We start from the raw sequence: 22,664 nt of genomic DNA, 5'->3' as shown, positions 1-22,664 counted from the left end.
CCAATTCATTCCCGTTACTAGTGATTTGTATCTTCTCTCTTTTTATCTTGTCGGTTTTACTAAAGGTTTATGTTTTGTTGGAAAAATTTTTGAAGAAACAGCTTTGTTTCATTAACTTTTTTCTATTGTTTTCCTATTCTCAATCTCATTGATCTCTGCTATTATCTTTATTATTTTCTTCTTTCTGATGTCTTGGGTTTATGTTGCTCTTGATCTTTAGTTTCTTGAGGCAGGAACTTCAATTATTGATTTCAGACTATTCCACTTTTCTAATATAAGCATTTAGTGCTATAATTTTCCCTGTCAGCATTTCTTTAGCTGTGTCTCACATACTGTGATAGTTGTATTTATTTTCCTTCAATCTATGTATTTAAAAAAATTCCTTTGAGACTTCCTCCTTGACCTGGGCATTATTTAGAAATGCTTTCCTTAGTTTCCAAATATTTGGAGATTTTTCTGTTTGTTATTTTTTAGTTTGGTTTCATTGTGGTCAGAAAATATACTCGGTATGATTTCAATTACATAAACAGCATTTTCTGCCACTGCTAGCCATATGGTTATTTCCTATGTATCCTATGATATACTCTTTTTCTTTCTTTTTCTAATTTAGCGATCCTTTCTTTCCTGTTGCCCTAGAAGACTCTCTTTGCCAGCAAACTGGCACTTCCCTCCTTCTGGATGCACTTCTTGGTCCATTGTAGGATTGTAGGAAGGCCTCCAAACTCCGTTACTCTCGAGAAGATTGAAGGACCCTAGGCCACACAGACTGAATGGACCTCTTCTCTAAGCTGGACTTCCCTTTCCTTGCTGAAGGAGACACTCTGTACCCCCCATCTGGCAATGTCCAGTATTGGTTGTTATGGCCGTGGACTCAATTCCCTTTATCTGTAAAATTCTGACACTTCATATATGGTTGGTTGCTGACATTACCGGACTTTTACATATATAGCATCTAGGGACAGGTAATTTGTATTTGTTAAATAAGGTACTGCCTTCCCCCTATTGGCCTGACATTCAACTGTTGTACCTTTGACTGATTAAAAAATGGGCAGAGGAGCTGTGTAGCCATTTTTCCAAAGAAAACATACAAATGGCCAATAGGTACATGAAAAGATGCTCAACATCACTAATTATTAGGGAAATGCAAATCAAAACCACAGTGAGCTATCACCTCATGCCTGTTAGGATGGCTATCATTATTATTTTTAAAATAAATTTATTTATCTATTTTTGGCTGCATTAGGTCTTCATTGTTGCACACGGGCTTTCTTTAGTTGCATTGAGCAGGGGCTACTCTTCGCTGTGGCGTGCAGGCTTATTGCGGTGCTTCTCTTGTTGCGGAGCATGGGCTTCAGTAGTTGTGGCATGCGGGCTCCAGAGTGCAGGCTCAGTAGTTGTGGCGCAAGGGCTTAGCTGCCCTGTGGCATGTGGGATCTTCCCGGACCAGGGCTCGAACCCGTGTCCCCTGCATTGGCAGGCGGATTCTTAACCACTGCACCACTAGGGAAGCCCCAGGATGGCTATTATTAAAAAGACAAGAAATAACAAATGTTAGCAAGGATGTGCAGAAAAGGGAGCCCTTGTGCTGTCGGTGGGAATGTGAATTGGTGCAGCCCCTATGGAAGACAGTATGAAGATTCCTCAAAATATTAATAGAACCACCACATGATCCAGCTATCCCACTTCTGGTTATTTACCCAAAGAATATGAAAACACTAATTTGAAAAGATATATGCACCCCTACGTTCATTGTAGCATTTATTTACAGTAGTCAAGATATGGAAACAACCTAAAAGCTCAACAGATGAATGGATAAGGAAGATGTGGTATATATATACATGATAGAATACAACTCAGCTATTGAAAAAGATGAAATCTTGTCATTTGTAATATGCTAAGTGAAATAAGCCAGATGGAAAAAGACAAATGTCATATGATTTCACTCATCTGTGAAATATAAAAAATGAAGAAACCCCCAAAACACAAAATAAATGAACAAACCAAACCAAACAAAATCAAACATGTAAATATGGAGAACAGAATAGTGGTTACCAGAGGGGAAGGGACTGACAAGAGGGTGAAATGGGTAAAGGGGATCAATAATATGGTGATGGATGGAAACTAAATTTTTGGTGGTGAGCATGCTGTAGGGTATACAGAAGTAGAAATATAATGTTGTACATATGAAACATACAATGTTATAAACCAATGTTACCTTAACCGAAAAAAAAAAAACCCTGTCATGTTCAATCGTATACTTGTGCAGTTTACTGTGTATCAATTTCCCTCAATAAAACTGTTTAAAAAGTTATAACAGATTATACTGCAGATTTTAGGCAAATAACTTGAAAGTCTAGACAAAATGGAGAGTTTTCTAAGCAAATAATAGATTATCAAAATTGACCCCCATTATAAATAGCCTAAATAGACCATTTTTGTAAAAGAAATAGAAAAAAGTTACCATGGAACTATCCCACAAAAAAGTACCCAGCCCAGATGGTTTCACATCAGACTTCAACTTTCAAAAACCAGGTAATTTCAATGCTTTACAAATTGTTCTAGAACATTAAAAAATAAAAACTTAGTCCTTTCTATGATGCAAATAAAATCAAAACCTGAACCTGAAAAATACAGAATAAAAAAATTACAGACCAGTTTTACATAAATATTGAATAAAAATGTACTAAATAAAATATTAGCAAGTAGAACCCATAAACACATTAAGAAAACACCATGCCTAAGTGAAATTTATTCCAGGAATGCAAGATTGGTTCAATGCCAGGAAAGCCTTTCATGTAATACAAGATAATAATAAAATTAAGGGAAAAAAATGTAGTTTCTATGGATGCTGAAAAATCCTTTTATAGAACACAGTCCATCTTTTAAAATAGTGACCATAATACCTATTCCGAAAATTTAGGCATATACAGCAGATATAAACTCCTAATTGTGAAATAATCATTGCAAAGTTTTGAAATCTGTGGTTCCTATATTTAGTGACCTACTATAAAATCCATAAGCCTCATTTTCATAGATGTTGGGCTACATTGCCAATTTGCTGAAGAAGAGCTTCTAAAAGATTCTTTCCTCTTTTAGCCTGTAGGTTTTATAACTGAAAAGAATAATAAAGTATTAGCCTTCAGGATATTATGTGCTATCTATAAGGGAAAATATCTCTATTATTATCTGTCAATAAGCTATATGTGAAATATCTTTTTTAAAAATAAATTTATTTATTTTATTATTTATTTATCTTGGCTGCGTTGGGTCTTTTGTTGCTGTGCACGAGCTTTCTCTAGTTGCGATGGCTACTCTTCGTTGCAGTGCACGGGCTTCTCATTGTGATGGCTTCTCTTGTTGCGGAGCATGGGCTCTAGGCACACGGGCTTCAGTAGTTGTGGCACACGGGCTCTAGAGCACAGGCTCAGTACTTGTGGCGCACGGGCTTAGCTGCTCTGCAGCATGTGGGATCTTCCCGGACCAGGGCTCGAATCCATGTCCCCTGCATTAGCAGGAAGATTCTTAACCACTGCGCCACCAGGGAAGCCCTCTTTTTCTATCTTAAAAAACAAACAAACAAACAAATCTGGGAAATATATACTCCGTGAATGACACCTATATGGCCTTGTGTTGGGAGAACACAGAGGCAGTGCCAAATTTAGGAAAGCAGCCAACGTCCAACAATTCAGTGATGTGGCTCCTTTCATTATGTTTACTGAAACTTTAATAATGTCATTTTTATGCCCTGGTGTACTCATACAAGCCTATTTAGCCCATAAAAATAATATATATATGTGTATATGTAATATATATATAGTTACAATAAACAGTAAACAATATTGTTTACACTTGAATGAATTTAAGATATGAGATTAGAGTGGGCATGGGAAAATAACATGTCCCCAATAAACAGATAACCATCTCAGAGATAGTGTCACAAGTCCAGGGATGCAGGTAAACATCTTAATTTCAAAAGTCCTGGTTGCTTATGTTTACAGACTCCTTTGAGAAGTGAAAAGAACTTCTGACTTTTCCTTTTCTTGACTTGAGACGTTCACTGAATGTTTTTAGTAGCTACAATGGGAAAATTAAGATACCCATTCCCCATACATCTTGCCCATTTACATTAATTATATTAATTTTCCAATATCGTGGAGACTATTGTTGAGGCTTGATATCTGTCCGTACAACTTCCCACAATCTTCTCATTTAAAAGAGCCTCCCTAATATGGACTCACTGCTGTTTACTAAGGTCCAACCTCTATCTGAAGACTTTTCCATACTCATCACACTGTCAGTTTTTCTTTAGTGTGATTTCTCCAATGCTGAATAATGCTGGTGATTCTGTGGAAAACATTTCCACATTCATCACGTTTATAAGATCTATCTCCTATGCAGATTCTCTAGTGCAGTCAGTCCTGACTTCTGGGTGAAGGCCTTCCTTCCTACTTCCTTCACATACGGTTCTATAAGGTTTCCATGCTGAATAAAGGCATCCTTACAGTCATCACATTTATGCAGTCTCTTGCTCGTGTGGATTTTCTGATATCAAATAAGGCTGCTTTGGCTGATGTCCAATATGACTTTCCCACATTCCTTATACTGATAGCATTTTCCCCTGTGATGGATTTCCTAGTGGGAAAGGAGGGACCCACTGTAAACAAAAGCTTTTCCAAAAGTGTTGCTCTCAGAGACATTCTCTTTGGTATGTACTTCCTAATGCTGAGTAACGACTCACCAGTAACTAAAGCTTTTACTAACTTACTGCATTGATGTTGTAATTCTACAGATTCCCCCCACATGATTTAGCATCTTCAGAATTTTTTTGTGTTGGAGACAAGTCCTTATTTTCATTCTCAGTAACACCATCTAAAAAAAATGCACAGACAATTCAAATGTCAGTTGTCTCTTCTGCTGAGATCATGAGACTTATGGTGAGAAACAGCGATAAAAATAAAACCCAGTTTTATCTAAAGTGCATGCCTTTTCAGTATCCCTAAACTACCAATTCAATTTTGAAAAGCACGCAAGAAGGCATGTGAAGTTCCAGTTTGAGAAGAGACAGCTGGACAGAAAGAGACTGGAAGAGCATACAGAATTTTCTCACAAAATGTGACAAAGAATCAGAAAGGTATAATCAAAAAAGTTAAGAGGAGATCAGTTTGAATCTGGAGGTTAAAAAAAGGGAATATCATGAAACCAAGAGAAATTTTAATTTGCTAAAGGGTAGTTAAAAGTACCATTTACACCAAATGAATGTACCTAGGCCACGAGTATAGACAAACAAAATGCTCCATAAATGTTTGTTAAATGGATCAAAAAACAATGGCATATAATAAAAGTTAACTTGAAGCAATAGGTAGATCAGTTTCAAAATGCATACTATTTTGATGTGGGGAAATCAGTAAACTGGAAAAATAACAGTGGGGAAAATAATTTTTTCAGTTAATATGCAGGATTAAAAGAAGAAAAACATTTTGAAGCTAAAGGAGTTGAATAAGTCAAAACAATAACAAAACAAAACACAGACACCTCCCAAATATTACTCAGAGTTTCTACCTAAAGAATTGGGCAAAGAGACGGGTAGGGGCAAGGTTTCCAGGGAAAGGACACTAACAAGAGTTCTAAAAACCTTCTTTTCAAGGATGTCTTCTTTCTCTGCAGACATTCTTTCTCATCTGTTTTCAATTTCATAAGGCAATAACGTGAGAGTTAAACTAAGATAGGGTCTTAATAGACTGGACCTGACACCTTTTGATTCCAGAGTACTATCTTGCCATAAGCATACCGTGTTCTATCCTTGTTCTTTCTGGGCCCTAAAAGTAATGGGATGAAGATGGTCTTGGAAAATTGAATTTGAAGCTGTCCTTCAGTAAAAACACCCAAATAAAAAAACCCAATATAGGCAGAGAAGGTTCCAGAGGTGTACATGAATACCCGGCAGAATTAAAGCCCATGAGGGAGATACTGGGTTATGGCTCCAGAGACATCTGGTGGATCCTAAAGTTGTTTTGCTGCTTTCTGTTCTATTCCTGAAGCCTTACACTAGTCAAGCCATAAATGATCCTCCCAACCCTTCCCACCTGATGGCTTGTCCTTCAAGCTGTCTCTTCAACCTCTCTAGCATAACTGATGCCTCTTCTCTACATTCTGAATATTATCCTCCTTAGGTCTGCAGCTCTACAGGCAGAGGTCAGGACCTGCTTCAGCACCTGATCCTTGGTCTGTATTTCTGGTCTCAGCATCTGTGGGCAGAGCTCCCCGAGTCTTCTGACAGCCCTGTGAGGTCCAAGTATCTATTTCCTGGCAGCAACAACTTAAAGTTGGAAGAAAGATTTTGTTTTGTCAGTCTGATTCTCGGTCCCAGGCACAGCCCTCTCCCTCTACCATCAGTCACTATCAGAGATCTTTCCTGCAAGAAGACTGCCATTCTGGAATAAGCGAGCTCAGGAGAAGATTCACTCCAGCTTGGGGTTCACACTGATTTTTCAGAAGTATATCCTTGTAGCTAGTCTTCTTCCTGAGGCATAGAACAACACTGTTAACAGAAACTCTAAATTTTATTTAGCTCTTACCCAAGAACTCACTTACCTGACAAAGCACTGAAATAAAAAAGGAACTCTGTCAGAAAGCTAAAAAAATTAGAAGACAGAGTGGGAGTGACTGCAAATTATTAGTAAACACTATCTGCTATAATCTCTTACTTCCTAGTTTAAGTTAATAAAGCTTGAGAGAAAGACCATGACCCTCCTCCCTTTGGTTCTCCCCTTCTAAGAATCCCAAATGGTAAAGAACATTAGAGATCAGAAAATAACGGCTAATATTTATTGAAAATTGACTGTGAATTTACTCATCTAAGCAGATTTTCTCATTCCACTGACAGATGAATGATACTGAGAAACAGAGGGATTAAGTAATTTGCTAAAAGTCAAACAAGTGGATTCTATGTCGTTCCTTGTGTTCCGACTTATTCTCGGGAGTCATGAGTGGGATCATCTCAAAGGAACCCAACTTTCCTTTAACCACATTGGGATTCCAGACCTTCCTCTTTTTCTCAACAGCCCCAATAACCTAAGACAACTAAGGACTTGGAGGCCACCTTTAACTTTCACCTGCACCTCAATTCGTCCAACTGAACTTCACCGGAATCCCTAAAGGGCCGGATCACACACTGAGTCGAAGCCGGAGTCCACGAACCCGCTATCACCACCACCTACGACCCAAACGCCAAAACAGCTCGCAGTTCCAGGCCTGCGCCTGTCAACAATGCCTCACCCTCAGGTCTCCTCTAGGAATCTGGAGGCTCTCTCCTCTCTGTGGTTGCCTGGCAGCATCCCCGCCCCTGCTGAGTAGCGCAGGCTCGGGCAACTAGGTCAGGTAACTCCAAGGGCCTGCGCTCTGAGGCTGGGGCACGGCAGGCTCCGCCCAGGGTCCGCCTTCCCGCGGCAGAACTTCAGAAGAGCAACCCAGACAAAAAGGGAAACTCCTTAGCTGCTAATTATCTCTAACAGCGGTGGAGACAAAAGATAGGAAAATCTTTCCTTGCCAGTTTAGGCGATGTTTATCTCCTGCCAGCCACTGTTCATTAGTTCCCAAGGTAAGAAAGTAAAAGTAGACCTGAGGGGGACCTTTAATCCCAGCAGCAACAACGCAGCAGTCCTGGGAAAAATGCAGCGTAGTTACAGGTAATTTCTGGCCTGGCGCTGGAGCATCTAGAGGCAACGCATTTGAGAGAGACCACGGCAATAGAACAATAGCAAACGGCCATAAAGCACTTAGGTGCTAACCACTGTTCTAAGCACTTTATATAAACCCCCCATTTATCCGTATAACAATTATCCTCCCTAGGTCTGCAGCTCCCCAGGCAGAAGTAGGTACTATTATCGATATTTTACATTATGAGGAAATGAGATTAAGTCGCTTGCTCAAAGTCATTGAGCTAGAGTTTGGCTACAGCAAGCTGTAGAGTTCCTAAATTTCCTCCTCCTTTATCAGGGATGAAATGGTGTTATACCTACTCTTAAATATTTCACTTAAGTAGGCTGAGCTGAGGCGCTAGATCAAAAAGTAAGATACGCATATCAAGCTTAGACAGGAATAATGACGATCTGCATAAATCAGAGGTAACAAATGGCCTCCTCTTAGGAATCCTCGGGACACCCAGGACCAGGCCATTTGGGCTTATGAAGATGATTGGTAGAGCAAACATATATTCCCCAAAGATCACCTTGAGCTGTGATGGGTGAAAACTCTGGGGGCCTTGACTGATGGGTTTTCAGACCTGGAAAAGGTCTTTTATAAGTGTGGGAAGAGAATCAACTGTTTACAAGAAATCAAGGGATAAGGCTGGCTCTCAATAATGATCTCACAACGTGGGCTAGGAAGCTAAGCAACTGAGAAGTTTAAAATACTTATCGTGGTTGGCTTTGTCAAAATCAAATTATATGTATATAAAAGTATATGTATAAAGTAAAAATTAAAAACATATTTTATATAAAATATATCCATACTTTTTAATATATGAATGATATAAAAATACTATGTATAAGAAATAATGTGCAAGAACTCCTTACCAGTATACCCAGAAACATCGGAAGGAGAGAGGACCCAAAGAAATTCTAATAAAATGATGAACTGCTGGAGGGGCTTTAAAATGTAAAATTTTCAGTGTGAAAGGTTGAAAGTTGAGAAAGTTCAATTAAAGTTATCAAAATGATTATCCCTATATTAAACAAACACTTGTTGCTCAAATAAATTCTGTGCTTGTGGCGTCAGAAGGGGCATCTGAAAGAACTATTTTATATAATATATACTTATGTTTTTTTTAATCCAAGAAGTGGTACTAGCTACAAATATAAAAACTTTTAAAAACCCTCATCAAAGGTATATCCATAGTGAGTTATTGGATAGATCCATAATGGGGACACCGCTCTAATCTTTATGATTTATATTAGTCAGATATTCCTTATTCTGTCAGAACAATGCAGAGAATAATGGTTCTAAGCTAAGAGTGTGATCATTTCCTATAAAGAGCTCATCTTTAAAGTGAAATGTCTCCCGCAGACACCCTCATTGTGCAGGCAACAAGAATTAGGGCTGATATTTATGCTGGCCCAAACTTCATCCAAGATTTAGTATGCAAGAGGATGGGGATATTATTACCTTTGGGGTTTGGACCCAGGACTCTATAGAGTTTCTTAAGTATTTTCCAGAATACTGATAGGAATTGAAAATTTTCTACAGGTAATAACTCAAAGCACTGAATACCACTGCAACATGCAGTTCATTCATCTGAAATAAACAGAGGAAGAGTGGGCTCTGGAACTGCTTAGTTCATATCTTGGTCCCACCACATACTAACTTTGTGACCTCAAGCAGCTTTATTGATTTGTTTCCCCCAGCTAAAAATGAAATAATGTGAGTAAAGCATTTACTAATGTCTGGCCCTTAGTAAGCAGTTAACAATTACATAATACTGTTAATAAATCCTTTCCTCTACTCCTAAAGATTGCCAATAATAAGACTTTGACTGTTAACAACTTTACAGTCAATCACTGGATATTAACGAAAGAGGCTACTTCTGTTCTGAGTATAGGAGTGCAGAGCTTTTCTAAGTGCTTCTATCTGATTGCTCTCCACCTCCCTCCTCACCATGCCCAGGAGACTTCTCAATCCCAGAGCCCTGCTCAGCACTCTTGTTTTTTTGCTTTTGTTTTTTTTCAAAAGGGGCCCATCTTCCTTCCTTTCACAGTCCCTTTCGATTACACTCTCTGGAACCCTTTTGTGATTGTCAGGTTACTTTTTCATCCAAAGCCCATGTTTAAGCTCATTTTACTTTTCACTGCTTTAGAAATTTGATTCTCCCCAACCTCTCCAGGTGCTTTTTGCCTTAAACACTATCTTGTTTACCTTCAATCAATTAGAAAACAGAGGCTAGTCAATCTTATTCTCATCCTTAATGTTATTTCTAAGCTGCTGCTTCATGATTCATTTAAGTTTTATACCAGTTGTTCTACCTGGCTGTTGTATTACTGGCTGCCATTATTTCTCCTGTGGACTTGCTTCACTTTCATACTCTTTTCTTTCCATCCTGCCTCCTGTTATTAATGATTTAAAAATCCACATAGATGAACTGCTTCAAGGGACCCTGATTTCCTAGGTCCTGTCATTGTCACACCACATCTTTTACACATAAAGATGTACTCCTGACTTCATCTCAAGGCATTTTCTATTCACTGCACTCCCCAATTCCACATCTAACACGTCATGTCCTCCACTTGCCCCTCAGGGCCTTCAACTTCGCTGTGTGGCCAATTTAGTTCCAGATAGTAACCTTATATCTTCTCCTTATCTAGGACTAGTCTGACCCCCTTTGATGCCCACCTGGAAACCCCATGCCACTCCACCATTTTTTTGGTTCTACAACTGTATTTAAGCACAAGAAACCACCAGAACCCCCACATTTATTTTAAAATAAGTTATGAACTGTATTCTTCTATGTAATAGGCATATTCTATTGTTCTGGGTCTTTGTTTATGGTTCCTTTATAATATTACTTAAGAGAGTTATAGGCAAATGGAGGAACCTGTGTACACTGACAGAACATGTTAAGCAGAAGCTGAACTGGAGAGACTGCAAGTAACAGCATAGAGAGTAGACAGCATGTTTAAAATAAGGATTGTATTCCATTCAGCAGTCAGATTAAAGAGAGAGGCTCTGACATTATGAAGAGCAATTTCAGTTTGGAAAACATGTTTGTGAAATCAGATTAGATGACAAGTATGGACAGCATCAGTTTGGTAAAGAGATGTTCTCATGAAAGCTCTTGTTACTAAGTCAAGTCCCCTCCAAAGAGACGAATTTACATGAGAGAAATTTGAGACAGGGTAACCTTAGGTAGGGAATAGGCCTCATATACTTAAAGCTACAGAGCTCTCAAGGCTCAGTTCTAGGATCCTTGTTTGTTTCCTGGACATAAAAAAAAATTTAGGTTTCCAATCCTAGCTGCCTCAATGCCTGGTGCACAACTCCAGTGTTGGTCTTATGAAAAAGCCTAAGCAGTCCTCAACTTTGAATGAGCTGTTTTTTAAATGTTCATTTGCTTTCCTATGTTGTGAACTCAGAAAGTTTTCCCACAGTCAATGTAAATCTAATCCCAAAAGCCAATGTGACACATAATATGCCTAAGTTATAGCACTAACACCATTATTATTTTCATGGGAAAATGTTTTCACAATTACAATTTAGAAAGCTAGGAACATATATATTTCTATAGGACTAGGGACTCTTCTAGTTCCAAGCCAGTGATATTCCTATGTCCTATATAGGGATTACGGACAGAGGGGCAAGAGACTAGGGTGCTAGGGAAATAGGGGTAGGGTATATTATAGGAGTGGAGAGACGGGATAAAGACAGGGCTGGGCAGAAAGGTAGTTAGGAATAGTTAAAGAATGGTGATTACCCTTCTTTTTCCTCTCCTTCCTCTTTTGTCACTATCCTACCACTTCAAACCCACTGACCAGCTAGAGGTGAAGGGAGATGAGGGGACTGAAGTTGTGTGGGGTGAGGTGGGAAGGCAGTCCTAGAAATTGTGGAGTTTGCTGTGGCAATGTAGAAAGGGAAAGAAATAAAAGGACATCTCAGTAGAGATCAAATATGACTTCTGTAAATAAAAAGATAAGCAGACCAGGAGCTGTGTGTACTTCTTTGTGGCTTGCCTGCTATCCACTACAATGATCATCACAGGTTCTCATCAAAAACAGAATTGTTTACTCAGTAATATAGGGGTAATGTCAACGAGTTTTTGGTTGATTTGTTTTTTTCTGAAGCCCCAAGGCAAAGAATCACTAATCTTTGGCTCTTTTATGTGCTCAAGAAGGTATATAAACCAAAAATTATAAGCCAGTTCTCACAAGAAATTATTAGGGGATTCAGAACACAATGGTAACTACAGAGGTGGGAAAAAAGGGAAGTGTAAACAGGGAAGAACACCAGCACCCCGCCCCTAAACACACACACACACACACACACACACACACACACACACACACACAAGCCTTGCACTCAGAAGAACCTTGGGAGCCTTGGAATATAGGTCTTTTTTGAAACATTTAAATTTGAAGGAACAGAAAGGCCATCTCGAAGACCTAGTTTTTAGGCATAATGGTGGTCTAATTCCCTGTTCATTGTAAAGAGCTGGTGGCTTATGTCCCCTGAAGGGCTTTCCTCATGCTAAAATTCTGCAGCGGCCTGTGTTCATGCTTCCTCACTTCACTGGCAACCACGAAGGTAGCAGTGATTCAGCGCAATGTTTCTCAAAATTTAGAGTACATCAGGTGACTGTGGAGCTATAAAAATGAAGATTCTCAATCCCCATCTCAGACCTAATGAAGCATAGTATCTGTGACTGGGACTCAGGTATGTTAAACAAGCTCCACAGGTGATTCTGATGTTCACTGATGTTGAGGAATCACTAGTGTAACGAACAGGACTTGAAGTCACAAAACTGCACTTAAGCTGCTGTCTTTTCCTTTGTGTGATATTGTAGCTATGTCACCATCTCCATAAGCAAGAGTATCCTCATTTTTAAAATGGAGAATGATTTTAATTTATAGAAATATTTTAGGAATTCAATGAGAAAAGTGCTTTGTGTCAAAGTATTAGGTGAAATTATTGGCATCCTAACCCTCCCAGAGTCTGTCCTCAAGCTATGTTTCCAACGTAGTGCCATCAACTGCCCAACTGGCATGAACTCTCTACTTTAGGTTGGCTAGTCTTGTCATTGATGCTTCCAAACTACATGCACTCTGCTTACATTTGTTCTACCCTAAATGTTTTCTCCCTTTTGCCTTCCAAATATCCCCATCAAACCTTTATCTTAAAGTCTTTCCTGACCACTTCAGGAAACAGTGATCTGTCCTTCAGAATTTATAGCTTGCCAAGTGCCACTTTAATTCTAAACTACTTTGAGCATCAATTCTATTGTCCTATAGTCTTGACTAAACAGGTAGACCTTATACATCCCAAACTAGGTTGTAAACTCTTTTTGAGAAAAGGAATCTGGTGTTATGCTCCTGGTTCTCCACAGCACCTAATGAAATGGGCAGCAGAGTGTATTTTTTATGAAATATCCAAAGTTACCTTACAGCAATAGTGACTAACATTTTGTCCTAAATCATCTCAAAGCTAGTATTTCCCTCCAGCCTTCACTCTGTGAGACAGCTTCCCTGCAGTCTTCACACAGAACCAGATTTTTCTCCTTTGTGGGTAGTCTGATGTTGAGTAAGAGCTGAGTTCTGCCTAAACGACTCCCCACACTCTTTACATTTATAGGGACCACCTCTATTATGGATTCTCTGGTGTTTACTAAGATCTGACCTCTGTCTGAAGGCTTTGCCACATTCGTCACATTGGTAGGGTTTCTCCCCAGTGTGGATTCTCTGATGCTGAATGAGACTGGTGATTCCTCGGAAGGCATTCCCACACTCATCGCATTTGTAGGGCCTCTCTCCGGTGTGGATTCTCTGATGTTCCGTGAGGACTGATCTTTGAGTGAAAGCCTTTCCACACTTATCACATTTATAGGGTCTCTCTCCAGTGTGAATTCGTTGATGTTCTATAAGACTTGTCCTCTGAATAAAGGCTTTTCCACATACATCACATTTGTAGGGTTTCTCCCCAGTGTGGATTCTCTGATGCTGAATAAGGCCACTCTGACTGAAGGACTTCCCACATTCCTTACACTGATAGCATTTTTCTTTGTGGTGGATCTCCTGATGGGAAACAAGGGAGGAGTTATAAACAAAGGCCTTTCCACACTCGCTGCACTCATAGGGCTTTGCCCCAGTATGGACTCCTTGATGCTGGGTAAGAATTGAACGCCGACTAAAACTTTTATTACACTGAGTACAATGATAAGGTTTGTCTCTTGTGTGGATTTTGAGATGGTGAAAGAGACCTGCTTTCTGGCTAAAGGTTTTGCCACATTCATTACAGTGGTAGTGTTTCTCTCCTGTGTGAAGTCTCTGATGTTGATTAAGAGCTGACCACCGGCCAAAGGCTTTGCCACACTCATTACATTTATATGGTTTCTCTCCCGTGTGTATTATTTTGTGTCGAATAAGCACAGTTCTCCCACGGAAAGTTTTTCCACATTCTTCACATTTGTAGGGCCTGTCTCCAGTATGGATCCTCTGATGTTCTACGAAGCATGAGTGTTGACTGAAAGCTCTTCCACAGTCATCACATTCGTAAGGCTTTTCTCCTGGAGAGACTCTCTGGTGTTCAGAAAGGTCTGAGTTCTCAGTCAAACTTACTCCATTTTCATCACATGTATGTTGTTTATCTTCCCGGGAGTATCCAGAAGGCTCTCCTATTTTTTCTTCAGGTTCATAAGTTTTTTCATACCTAGCTGACTGAGACATTTTATTTTCAAATTTGCTAGATATATTCCCATATGGTTTCATTTCTTCAGAAACTTCTTGCTTTAGAGTTAAATTCCTATACTCATTTCCAGTCTCAACACCTGAAACTAAAAATGGATCATAAATGTTAACTAGCTTCTTGTGATAGCAAACAGCAACTTCACTAGGCAACATAAAATTATTCAAATGAAAAATTACATAAGAACCTAGAGTTCCTGCATGACTATAAAAGCGCACTAGAATATACGACAGACTAATAAACAAAGCACTCCAAAAACTGTTAAGGAAAAGACCAATAACCCAATAGAAAACTTGGCAAAGAAAAAAACTGATGGTTTCCAGGAAAGGAAGTACAATAGTTCTTAAACACAAAAGATGCTCCACCTCACAATAAGGGAAAAGCAAATTTAAACAATATTGAGTATAATTTTTTTATAATCAGATTTGCCAATAGCTTGATATAACACTATGTTCACGACATAGATATCATACATTGCCAGTGGGAGTGTAAATTGACCCAAGCTTTATAGAGGGCAATTTGATAATATATATAAACATTACAACTATATATATATATATATATATATATAAAACCTTTGACCTAGTAATTCCACACAGAAGAATTTATGCTACAGATATACTCACACATACAGTTATTTACCACAGCACTATTTGTTACAGTAAAAGAGTGGGGCCAACTTAAATGTCATCAGCAGGGGAAGTTAACTGCATGATTTATCCATACATTTTAATATTAAGCAGCTGTTAAGAAATAAAAAATGCAAGGTTCTACAATCTTAGTGATAAAGAGAGGAAAATATATTTGAATATGAAAAACATACAAATATGATTAAAAAATCTCTAGAAGGACACACAAGAAACTAGTAACAGTGACGACCTATTTCAGAATAGGGGTAAGGAGACCAAATGGCTAGGGAAATTGAGTGGAATGAAAACTTTTCACTGGGTAACTTTAAACTATTATTTTTTGAACCATGTGAATTTTCATCTATTTAAAAAAATTAAATAGAGGAAGTAGAAATAAGGAAGGTACTGAGTCTTTTACCCCTTCACTAACTTTGAACATTCTACCCCATTTGCTTTATTACTCCTTCTCCTTATAAGAGTAATACATACACACACACACACACAGTTTTTTTTCCCTGTACCATCTGAGAGTTAGCTGCAGACATCATGGAGCAAAGGTTTATTTAACTGAAGGAGGCAGGAGATAGTCGAATTGGACGATAATGGTATTGTGTGCTAGGATAAAGGCTAAAAATAGCAGGGAGGTCAGTAGAGAGGAAAATAACTGTCAGAAGAACTAAACTAAGTGATTTCAAATAAAATACAGCCAGAACTTAAAAAATATTAATATAAAGAGAAAAAAAGAGCTGTAGAGTGACAAACCAGGCTGCCTGAGGTCTACGCATGAGCTGTCAGATTTCTAGAGAGACTTTCCTGACTTTAATGATCAGGAACAGCACAAAGTACAAAAGAGCCCCAGTGTCCTGTGTTAGCCCCATCTTCCCCTTACTCCCAAGGTGGGTCTTTCTTCTTTACCTTGCTTCTTCTGGGATTCAAGTTCTGGAGATTCACACTTTAGCTGGGCTTTCACAGACGGGAGGGACATTCTGGGTTCTTGTTCTGTTCTTAGAGCTACCATCTCCTGCAAGAACATTTCCTGTTCCTCAGTGTGGACTGAGACCTGAGGTAGATGAGATATAACTGAGATACTCACTCTGATAACATTAAACAGAACAGTATACTATTCATGGCAGTGGCACCCAGCTCTCTGAAACTTGAAATAAACTTCTTTCCAGATATCAGCTTACCATAATCCTACTCATTCTTCAAGGCCAACATAAATGTCACCTCCTCTGAGAAACCTTCCCTTCCCCAGCTGGAAGTAATTTCCCCTATTCTTAACAGTTAAAGAATGTTGATTGTGCCCCTTTTACTTCTTTGTCTATGCTCAAAGAAATGGAGAAGTGAAAGAGAAAAAAAAAAAAAGAAAAGAGAGAAGGAAAAAAAGGTAAAAAGAGGCAGAAAGGAGGGGAAAAGAACTTAGGGGGAAATAAAACAGAAGTGAGAAAGAAGGAAAGGAAAGGGGAAAAGTAAAGGGAGAAAGTAAAGTAAAGAGGAAAAGGAGAGAAATCTCTTCCATATTTACTCCAAAAGCTGTTCCTAACAGACCCTGCTCTTCTGAGGTCCCCATCCTACTTCTTTCTGGGAAGATGATCTTATTTTCTATTTATCTAAGATCACAATCATCTCAAAAAATCATCTCCCCTTCACTTTATCTCCACTCTTATACTCTTCTCCTTCCCTTGTATCTTAGAGGAAGATGTCTTTTCTTTTTCAAGGCTTGTATCTACTTTTGCCTTCAATCTCATCCTTTTCCGCTTCCCTTTGACCCCTGCTCCTTAAATTAACTCATTTACTCAGCAATTTCAGCCACTCTGTAGCTTCCACTACTCCATGGGCCCATTTCCTCTTGCATTTAAAAGTAATAGGTTTCCCCAGCATGGTATTATAAAGAGCAGGGATCTGGAATCACTCTAGTTACTTACTCTGATCCTTAGTTTAGTAGCTCTGTCACCATGGGCTAGAAATTACTCTGAGATTATGACACCATGCATGTAAAGCGCTTCGCACAAGGCCTTGGCATACGACAAGGCCCTCAAGTTACTTCCCCATCCCCTTCAATGCCTAAATTTTGTAAATAAGAAATCACCATACACTGGCTCTATTTCTCTGACATAGTTTCATTTTGTAATCTCTCCCTCAGAGTAAGAGCCAAAATCAGCAGGTACCATCTCAGATGTACAGAAAAAGTTGTTTTGATACTTCAAATTTTGGGGAGGGGGAAGCAAAAAAAGGCCAGTATAGTGAACTGTGCCTTCTGTCCCTGGATCTTCGGTTAGGCCTCATAAATCAAGCTGTAAACTCCACTAGCTACCCTCAGCGACCCTCAAGGGAAAGGACTGGTTGGCAATACAAACTCAACATGACTAAAACCAAATTACTTTTGCCTGCACCTGAAAATCCCATTCTTTCTTTCGGTTCTCTTCCTACCTCCCTGGCCACTCTCCAGTTTCCACTGCTGGTTACTCCCCTGATGATCCCTTTTTGCCTCATGGCTTTAAATACCACCCATATTCTGGCAAGTCCCAATTTTATATTTCTAGCACAGATTCCCCCCACTGAATTCCAACTTTTTATATCCAGTTGCTTGCTCAAACTTTCCACTAGGATTCTAATAAGAATCTCAAAATTTACACATCCAAAACCTAACTCTTGATTCCTTTTACCATCTCAGTGAATGACAAACCCATTCTACCTGATGTTCAGACTAAAAACCTTGGCATAATCTTTAACTCACGTTCTCTCACAGCCCGCAACCTATACAGAAACAAATCCTCTCAAGCTCTACCTTCAAAATGTATCCAGGATCCAATCACATCTCACCACTTCCACTGCTACTATCCTAGTCCAGGCCACCAGCATCTCTTGCCTGGATTATTGCTTATAGCCACAGCCTCCTAAACTGGTTTCCCTGCTTCTAACTTTGTCCCCTATGCCTCCCCTAGTCCCACCATAAGCCCCAATGTAGAACTTTTCCAACATAGCAGCTAGTAATTATGTTAAAATTTAAGTCAGATTAAATCTCTCTTCTGCTCAAAACTCTCCAACGACCTTCTGTCTCAGAATAAAATCCGAATTCCTTATAATGGCCTACAAATCCTGTGTATGGTTTGATCTTCTTATAACTATCTGATTTCATCTCCTCCTTGACAAATACATCTCTACCATGACAAGCACATTGTCACCTTAGGACCTATCCATTTACTACTGATATTTCCCCTGCCTGAACACTCCTATCCCAGATGGCTGCATGGCTTGCTCTTTTAATTCAGATCTCTGCTCTAAATGTCACCCTATCCGAAAATCCTTCCCTGACCAGTCTATTGAAAACAACACAATCTTCATTTCATTCACTATTCCTTTTCTCTGCTTTACTGTTGCTTCTTTAAATATAGAATTTATGACCACCTGATGTATTATACATTTGTTGATTTTTTGTTTACTTGTCTGTCTCCTCTCAGTAGACTAAAATCTATCACCATAAGAGCAGCAACCCTCTACACTTTGTTCACTGGTGCATTCCCGGTGCCTAGTAAACAATAGATAGTCAATAAATATCTGCTGAATGAATGAACTTTTCCCAATCCACCTTCGCCTACAATCTTGAACTCTGTTAGAAGTGTCTCCGTTATGCTAGTCTTTCAAGCTTGAAATCCCTACTGCTTAGCCTAGAATAGACTGCTCAATAAAGAGTTCTCCATTCTTTCTCCCTTCTTTATATCTCTACTTTCATCATTTTCAATTAATTCTTACCTAAGACATGGCTCTTCCTTTGCAGTCACACTTTCATGACCCTATTTTAAACTTAGATCTTTTCCACATGCTCCTTTCCTCTTCAGTCTTTGTACTTCAATGCTAGATTATATTTCCTTTTTATTATTTCACCGTTTATACTCTCTACACCAAGCTTTCTTACTCTAGACTCTATTGATATGCTGGGTCAAATAATTTTTTGTTGTATAAAGCTGTTCTTTCCACTGTGAGATATCTAGCAGCATCCCTGTCCTTTAGCCACTAGATGCCAGTAGTGCCTCCCGCCGTTAAGACAACCAAAAATGTTCCACGACATTGCCAAATGCCCTCTGAGGTACAAAATTGTCACCGGGTGAAAACCACTGTCTTTTATCAACACTAAAACAAAACAAAATAGTCCTACGTAATTTGGTTCTTTTTTATATCTTGGCGTTAGTAAAATTCATTTAGACTCAGAGAGAACAGATTAGGAGCTTCTGTCCTACAGAATAAAATCTAAACTCCAGAGGTTGATATTCAAGGTCCTGGACTCTCTGTGCTCAACTCTTCTATTCACATCTCACCTTTCCAACTTAACTGAGCTTTCAACTACTCAAAGAAACATGGGTCCCATGACCTGCCCCTCCCTCCTAACTTTCCACTCTGCTCCTACATCTCATTCCTCTGAGATGATAACTTTGATTTCTCCATCTTTTAATCCTTTAATGGAGACAAGGCAGTGGATATATCTGCAAAACCCTATTTCTTAATTATTTGTATTGTTCAGCAGAAGTGATGCCCCTTTCAAGAGGCTGCTGCCCACCTTGTTACCATCATCTCTCTAACATTTTCTCTCTGTCCTACAAGTCTTCTGTTTCTAATGTTTCTGGGCAGCATTTCATCAAACAGAATTTTGTAGCTTAATGCAGAAATACATGATCCTTCTATAGAAAAGATATAAATAAGTTAGGATTATGTTAACCAATGTTCTGCGACACTCAGGCCCCTTTCTGATGCACCAAAGTGTCAAGAATACGTTTTGTGAAATAATGTTAGACTTCATTCTGGCCTAGAAATCCCCAATTCATCTTTTCTCAAACAGAAACCACATCTTTGTTCTCACCTGATATCCTGGCTCATCCAACTCTCTCTCTAAATCCTCCAGCACAGTCACCACCTCTTCCCCACTCTGTGGATGCTGTTCCTGGACCCAAGCTTGGAGCTCCTCGGGCAGGATGGTTAGGAATTGCTCCAACACCAGCAGTTCCAGAATCTGCTCTTTTGTGTGGGTCTCTGGCCTCAGCCACTGATGGCAAAGTTCCCGGAGTTGGCTCAAAGCCTCACGGGGTCCAGATGTTTCCTGGTAGCAGAACTGCCTGAAGTACTGTCGGAAGACCTCCCTGCTGTGGGTGGTGTTCTTTTGCAGGTTCTGATCCTGTCTGGCGGTATACTTATTTTCCTCCTCCACCTCCTCTTCCTCTATCTTTATTTCCAAAAGTTCATCCTGGTCCTTGTTGGCCTGGATGGACCAAGGAGATGCCATCATAGCTGTGCAAAAGCTTACGAATGCTTCAAGCAAGATCTCCTGTGCCGTCTCTTTCTGGCTGGAACTGAAGAAGAAGCCATCATCATTAACACAAACTACAACATAAACAAAAACGGCAAATTCTAAGAATTTAAAAATGCACTTTGAAAGCCTCCTCCACGTTAATTTTCTATATGCAGGAAAATACTCTGATAAAAAAGACTCAAGAATAGACTAATTTAAAGAGAAATATTAAGTAAAAAGTGCTAAGTTGTTTCAGGACTCTAAGAAAGAAGAGTAAGACTTAGTAGGAAACATTTCCACTTGATGATAGAAAAAAGAACAATTAAACGGAATAAACAAACATTTACAGCAAATAAATAATAATAAAAAGTTGAGACATCCTTGATTAGCTGCTTTTTAAATGTTTTAAATACCCAGATGTCTGGTGGAAATCATGAAGTCATAAAAGCAGCAAAGTCAAATGAATTTATTCCCTCAGGGGCCTAATCTCTCTGCTCCTCATTCTTCATCTATCAAGCGAAAAGGCTGGAGACATTGGTCTTTAAGACTTTCTTCTACCCTCGCGTTCTGTGATTTTAAATCTAAAGGCAGGCCCAGGAAAGAGGCCCTAGAACGCCAGTCAGCGTCTGTGACCCAAGACTGTTCAGAAATGTCAGAAGGCGCATAATTCAAGAAGGGTACACCGCGCGAGACAATCCCGGGAGGAATGGAGCGCACAGCCGGGTCTCTCCTTCATCCCCGGGCTCCGACCCACTCACTCTCCGAGGGATCGGGGGTCGGGACTAGCTTCTGCGTCAAGGAGCTTCTCGCGGATCCACCTAGGCAAGTGAGGCCCAAAGGCCGCCCCACTCCAGCCGGGGCCGAGAATGTCGTAGCACCCCCGCCCGCCGCGTCCGCGGCACAGGACCGCTCACCCGCAGCCCCAGGACGCCAGCAGCCGTTTCTCTCCGGGGACAAGGGGTTGATGCCTCGAACCGCTTCAAAACCGGAACCCACCAACAGCGACCCAAAGAGGCCGGAAGCGGCCGCGAAGTGCGGAAAACCGGTTCACTTCCGCCGCCGCTCTAGGAAGGGGGCGGGAGGGGCTCGCAAATCGGTAGATCTCCTGCGCGCCCATGAGAGAGGACAGCTGAAGGCTCAAAGGCCAACGGTTTCGCGATATTGTTTTCTCCTGCTCCTCTTCGGCCGGCTTGTATCTCCACTTCCCCCGACCCGATGGGCGGTCGAGGCTTGGCGAGCCTACCTGTGCTAGGGAAATCCCATGTTTTTTCCACTCTCACTTTTATTTGGGTTTCTGCACCTTTGATGTTCAAGATGCCTCAAAAGGATGTTCTCCCGAGGTCCTTCCCGACTCAGGAAGGGACCTCTTTTACACACACTTCTCAAGGGTCAACCTGGTGGTTTCTGCCTGCTTTTTCACCTTCTTCGGTTCTCTCTTATGCGCTGACGATAATGATTATACATCTGAAAACACATAGGGTTCAATGGGAAAACTAAAAGATCATTTAGTAAAGTAGCAAGATATAAAATTAACACACTAAAATCAAGAGCCTTCCTATATACAAATAACCAGTGATAAAGTTACAAGATATAATGGAAGAGAATACCGAATTTACAATAGCAACAACCAAAAAGCAAGCAAACAAACAAAACAAAAAGCAAAAAGAAAGAAAGAATAATTGGGAATAAGCTTAGGAAAAAATATGCAAAACCTGTATGGGGAAAACCTCCTGAAAGGCCAAGTGTATACTTAGACAAATAGAAAGCCATATGCCAAAAAGACTAATAAGAGTTTTGGCTCAAAAGACTCAATGAAGAAGTCAGTCTTCTAAAATAAAAGTATCGACACATATTGTTCTAGAATTAGACAAGTTGATTATAAAGTTCATATGGGAAAATAAGAATAGCCACAATACCCTCTGAAAAAAGAACAATGGTGAGGGACAGCCTAATCGGATATTAGCACGTTATAAAGCCTCTACAATTAGGAGTGTGATATTGTGTAAAAACAGAAATAGACCTAGGTACCTATGGATATTTAGTAAATGATGGTGGCATCTCAAATTAACAGGGGAAATGACAGACTTGTAAATAACTTGTGTTGGGACAACTGATAGCTATTTGGTCAAAAATAAAATTGAATTAATATCTCCCATCACACGGCACAGTCAGGATAAATTCCAAATGGATCCAAAAACCAAATGTAAAAAAATGTACCTGGGCTTCCCTGGTGGCGCAGTGGTTGAGAGTCCGCCTGCCGATGCAGGGGATACAGGTTCGTGCCCCGGTCTGGCAGGATCCCACATGCCGCG

General features: G+C 39.8%; 1 protein-coding gene across 4 annotated transcripts; it reads right to left on the bottom strand.

Annotated features, from left to right (window-relative positions):
* Window positions 1-359: 359 nt before the first annotated feature.
* ZSCAN12 (zinc finger and SCAN domain containing 12) lies at window positions 360-21,349 on the bottom strand. Of its 4 annotated transcripts, XR_003676952.2 has the most exons (6): window positions 21,267-21,349; window positions 19,927-20,413; window positions 15,987-16,131; window positions 13,378-14,530; window positions 6,084-6,520; window positions 4,787-4,869 (listed from the first exon to the last, which is right to left on the bottom strand). XR_003676952.2 is itself a non-coding variant. In XM_055079584.1 (5 exons), exons 2-5 carry the CDS (start codon window positions 20,347-20,349, stop codon window positions 1,388-1,390), a joined length of 1,854 nt encoding a protein of 617 aa, XP_054935559.1. In that variant the 5' UTR covers window positions 20,350-20,413; window positions 21,267-21,349; the 3' UTR covers window positions 360-1,387. The 4 variants fall into 4 exon arrangements, 3 of the variants coding, with proteins under 3 accessions (XP_054935559.1, XP_028335210.1, XP_007122928.1); XM_055079584.1 differs by lacking the exons at window positions 4,787-4,869; window positions 6,084-6,520 and adding an exon at window positions 360-1,520; XM_028479409.2 differs by lacking the exon at window positions 4,787-4,869 and having other exon boundaries at window positions 4,877-6,520.
* Window positions 21,350-22,664: the final 1,315 nt, after the last annotated feature.

Source organism: Physeter macrocephalus, chromosome 18 (genome assembly GCF_002837175.3).
Source record: "Physeter macrocephalus isolate SW-GA chromosome 18, ASM283717v5, whole genome shotgun sequence".
NCBI lineage: Eukaryota > Metazoa > Chordata > Mammalia > Artiodactyla > Physeteridae > Physeter > Physeter macrocephalus.
This window is presented reverse-complemented; position numbering and strand designations above follow the sequence as displayed.

Bases quoted from the DNA above. Each gene is read 5' to 3' on its own strand.
- ZSCAN12 (XM_007122866.3), bottom strand. From the start codon at position 20,349: ATGATGGCATCTCCTTGGTCCATCCAGGCCAACAAGGACCAGGATGAA. The intron at 16,132-19,926 runs GTGAGAACAAAG...CATCTACCTCAG, and splicing joins TGGATGAGCCAGGATATCAG to GTCTCAGTCCACACTGAGGA. The intron at 14,531-15,986 runs GTAAAGAAGAAA...ATCCATTTTTAG, and splicing joins TGAATCCCAGAAGAAGCAAG to TTTCAGGTGTTGAGACTGGA.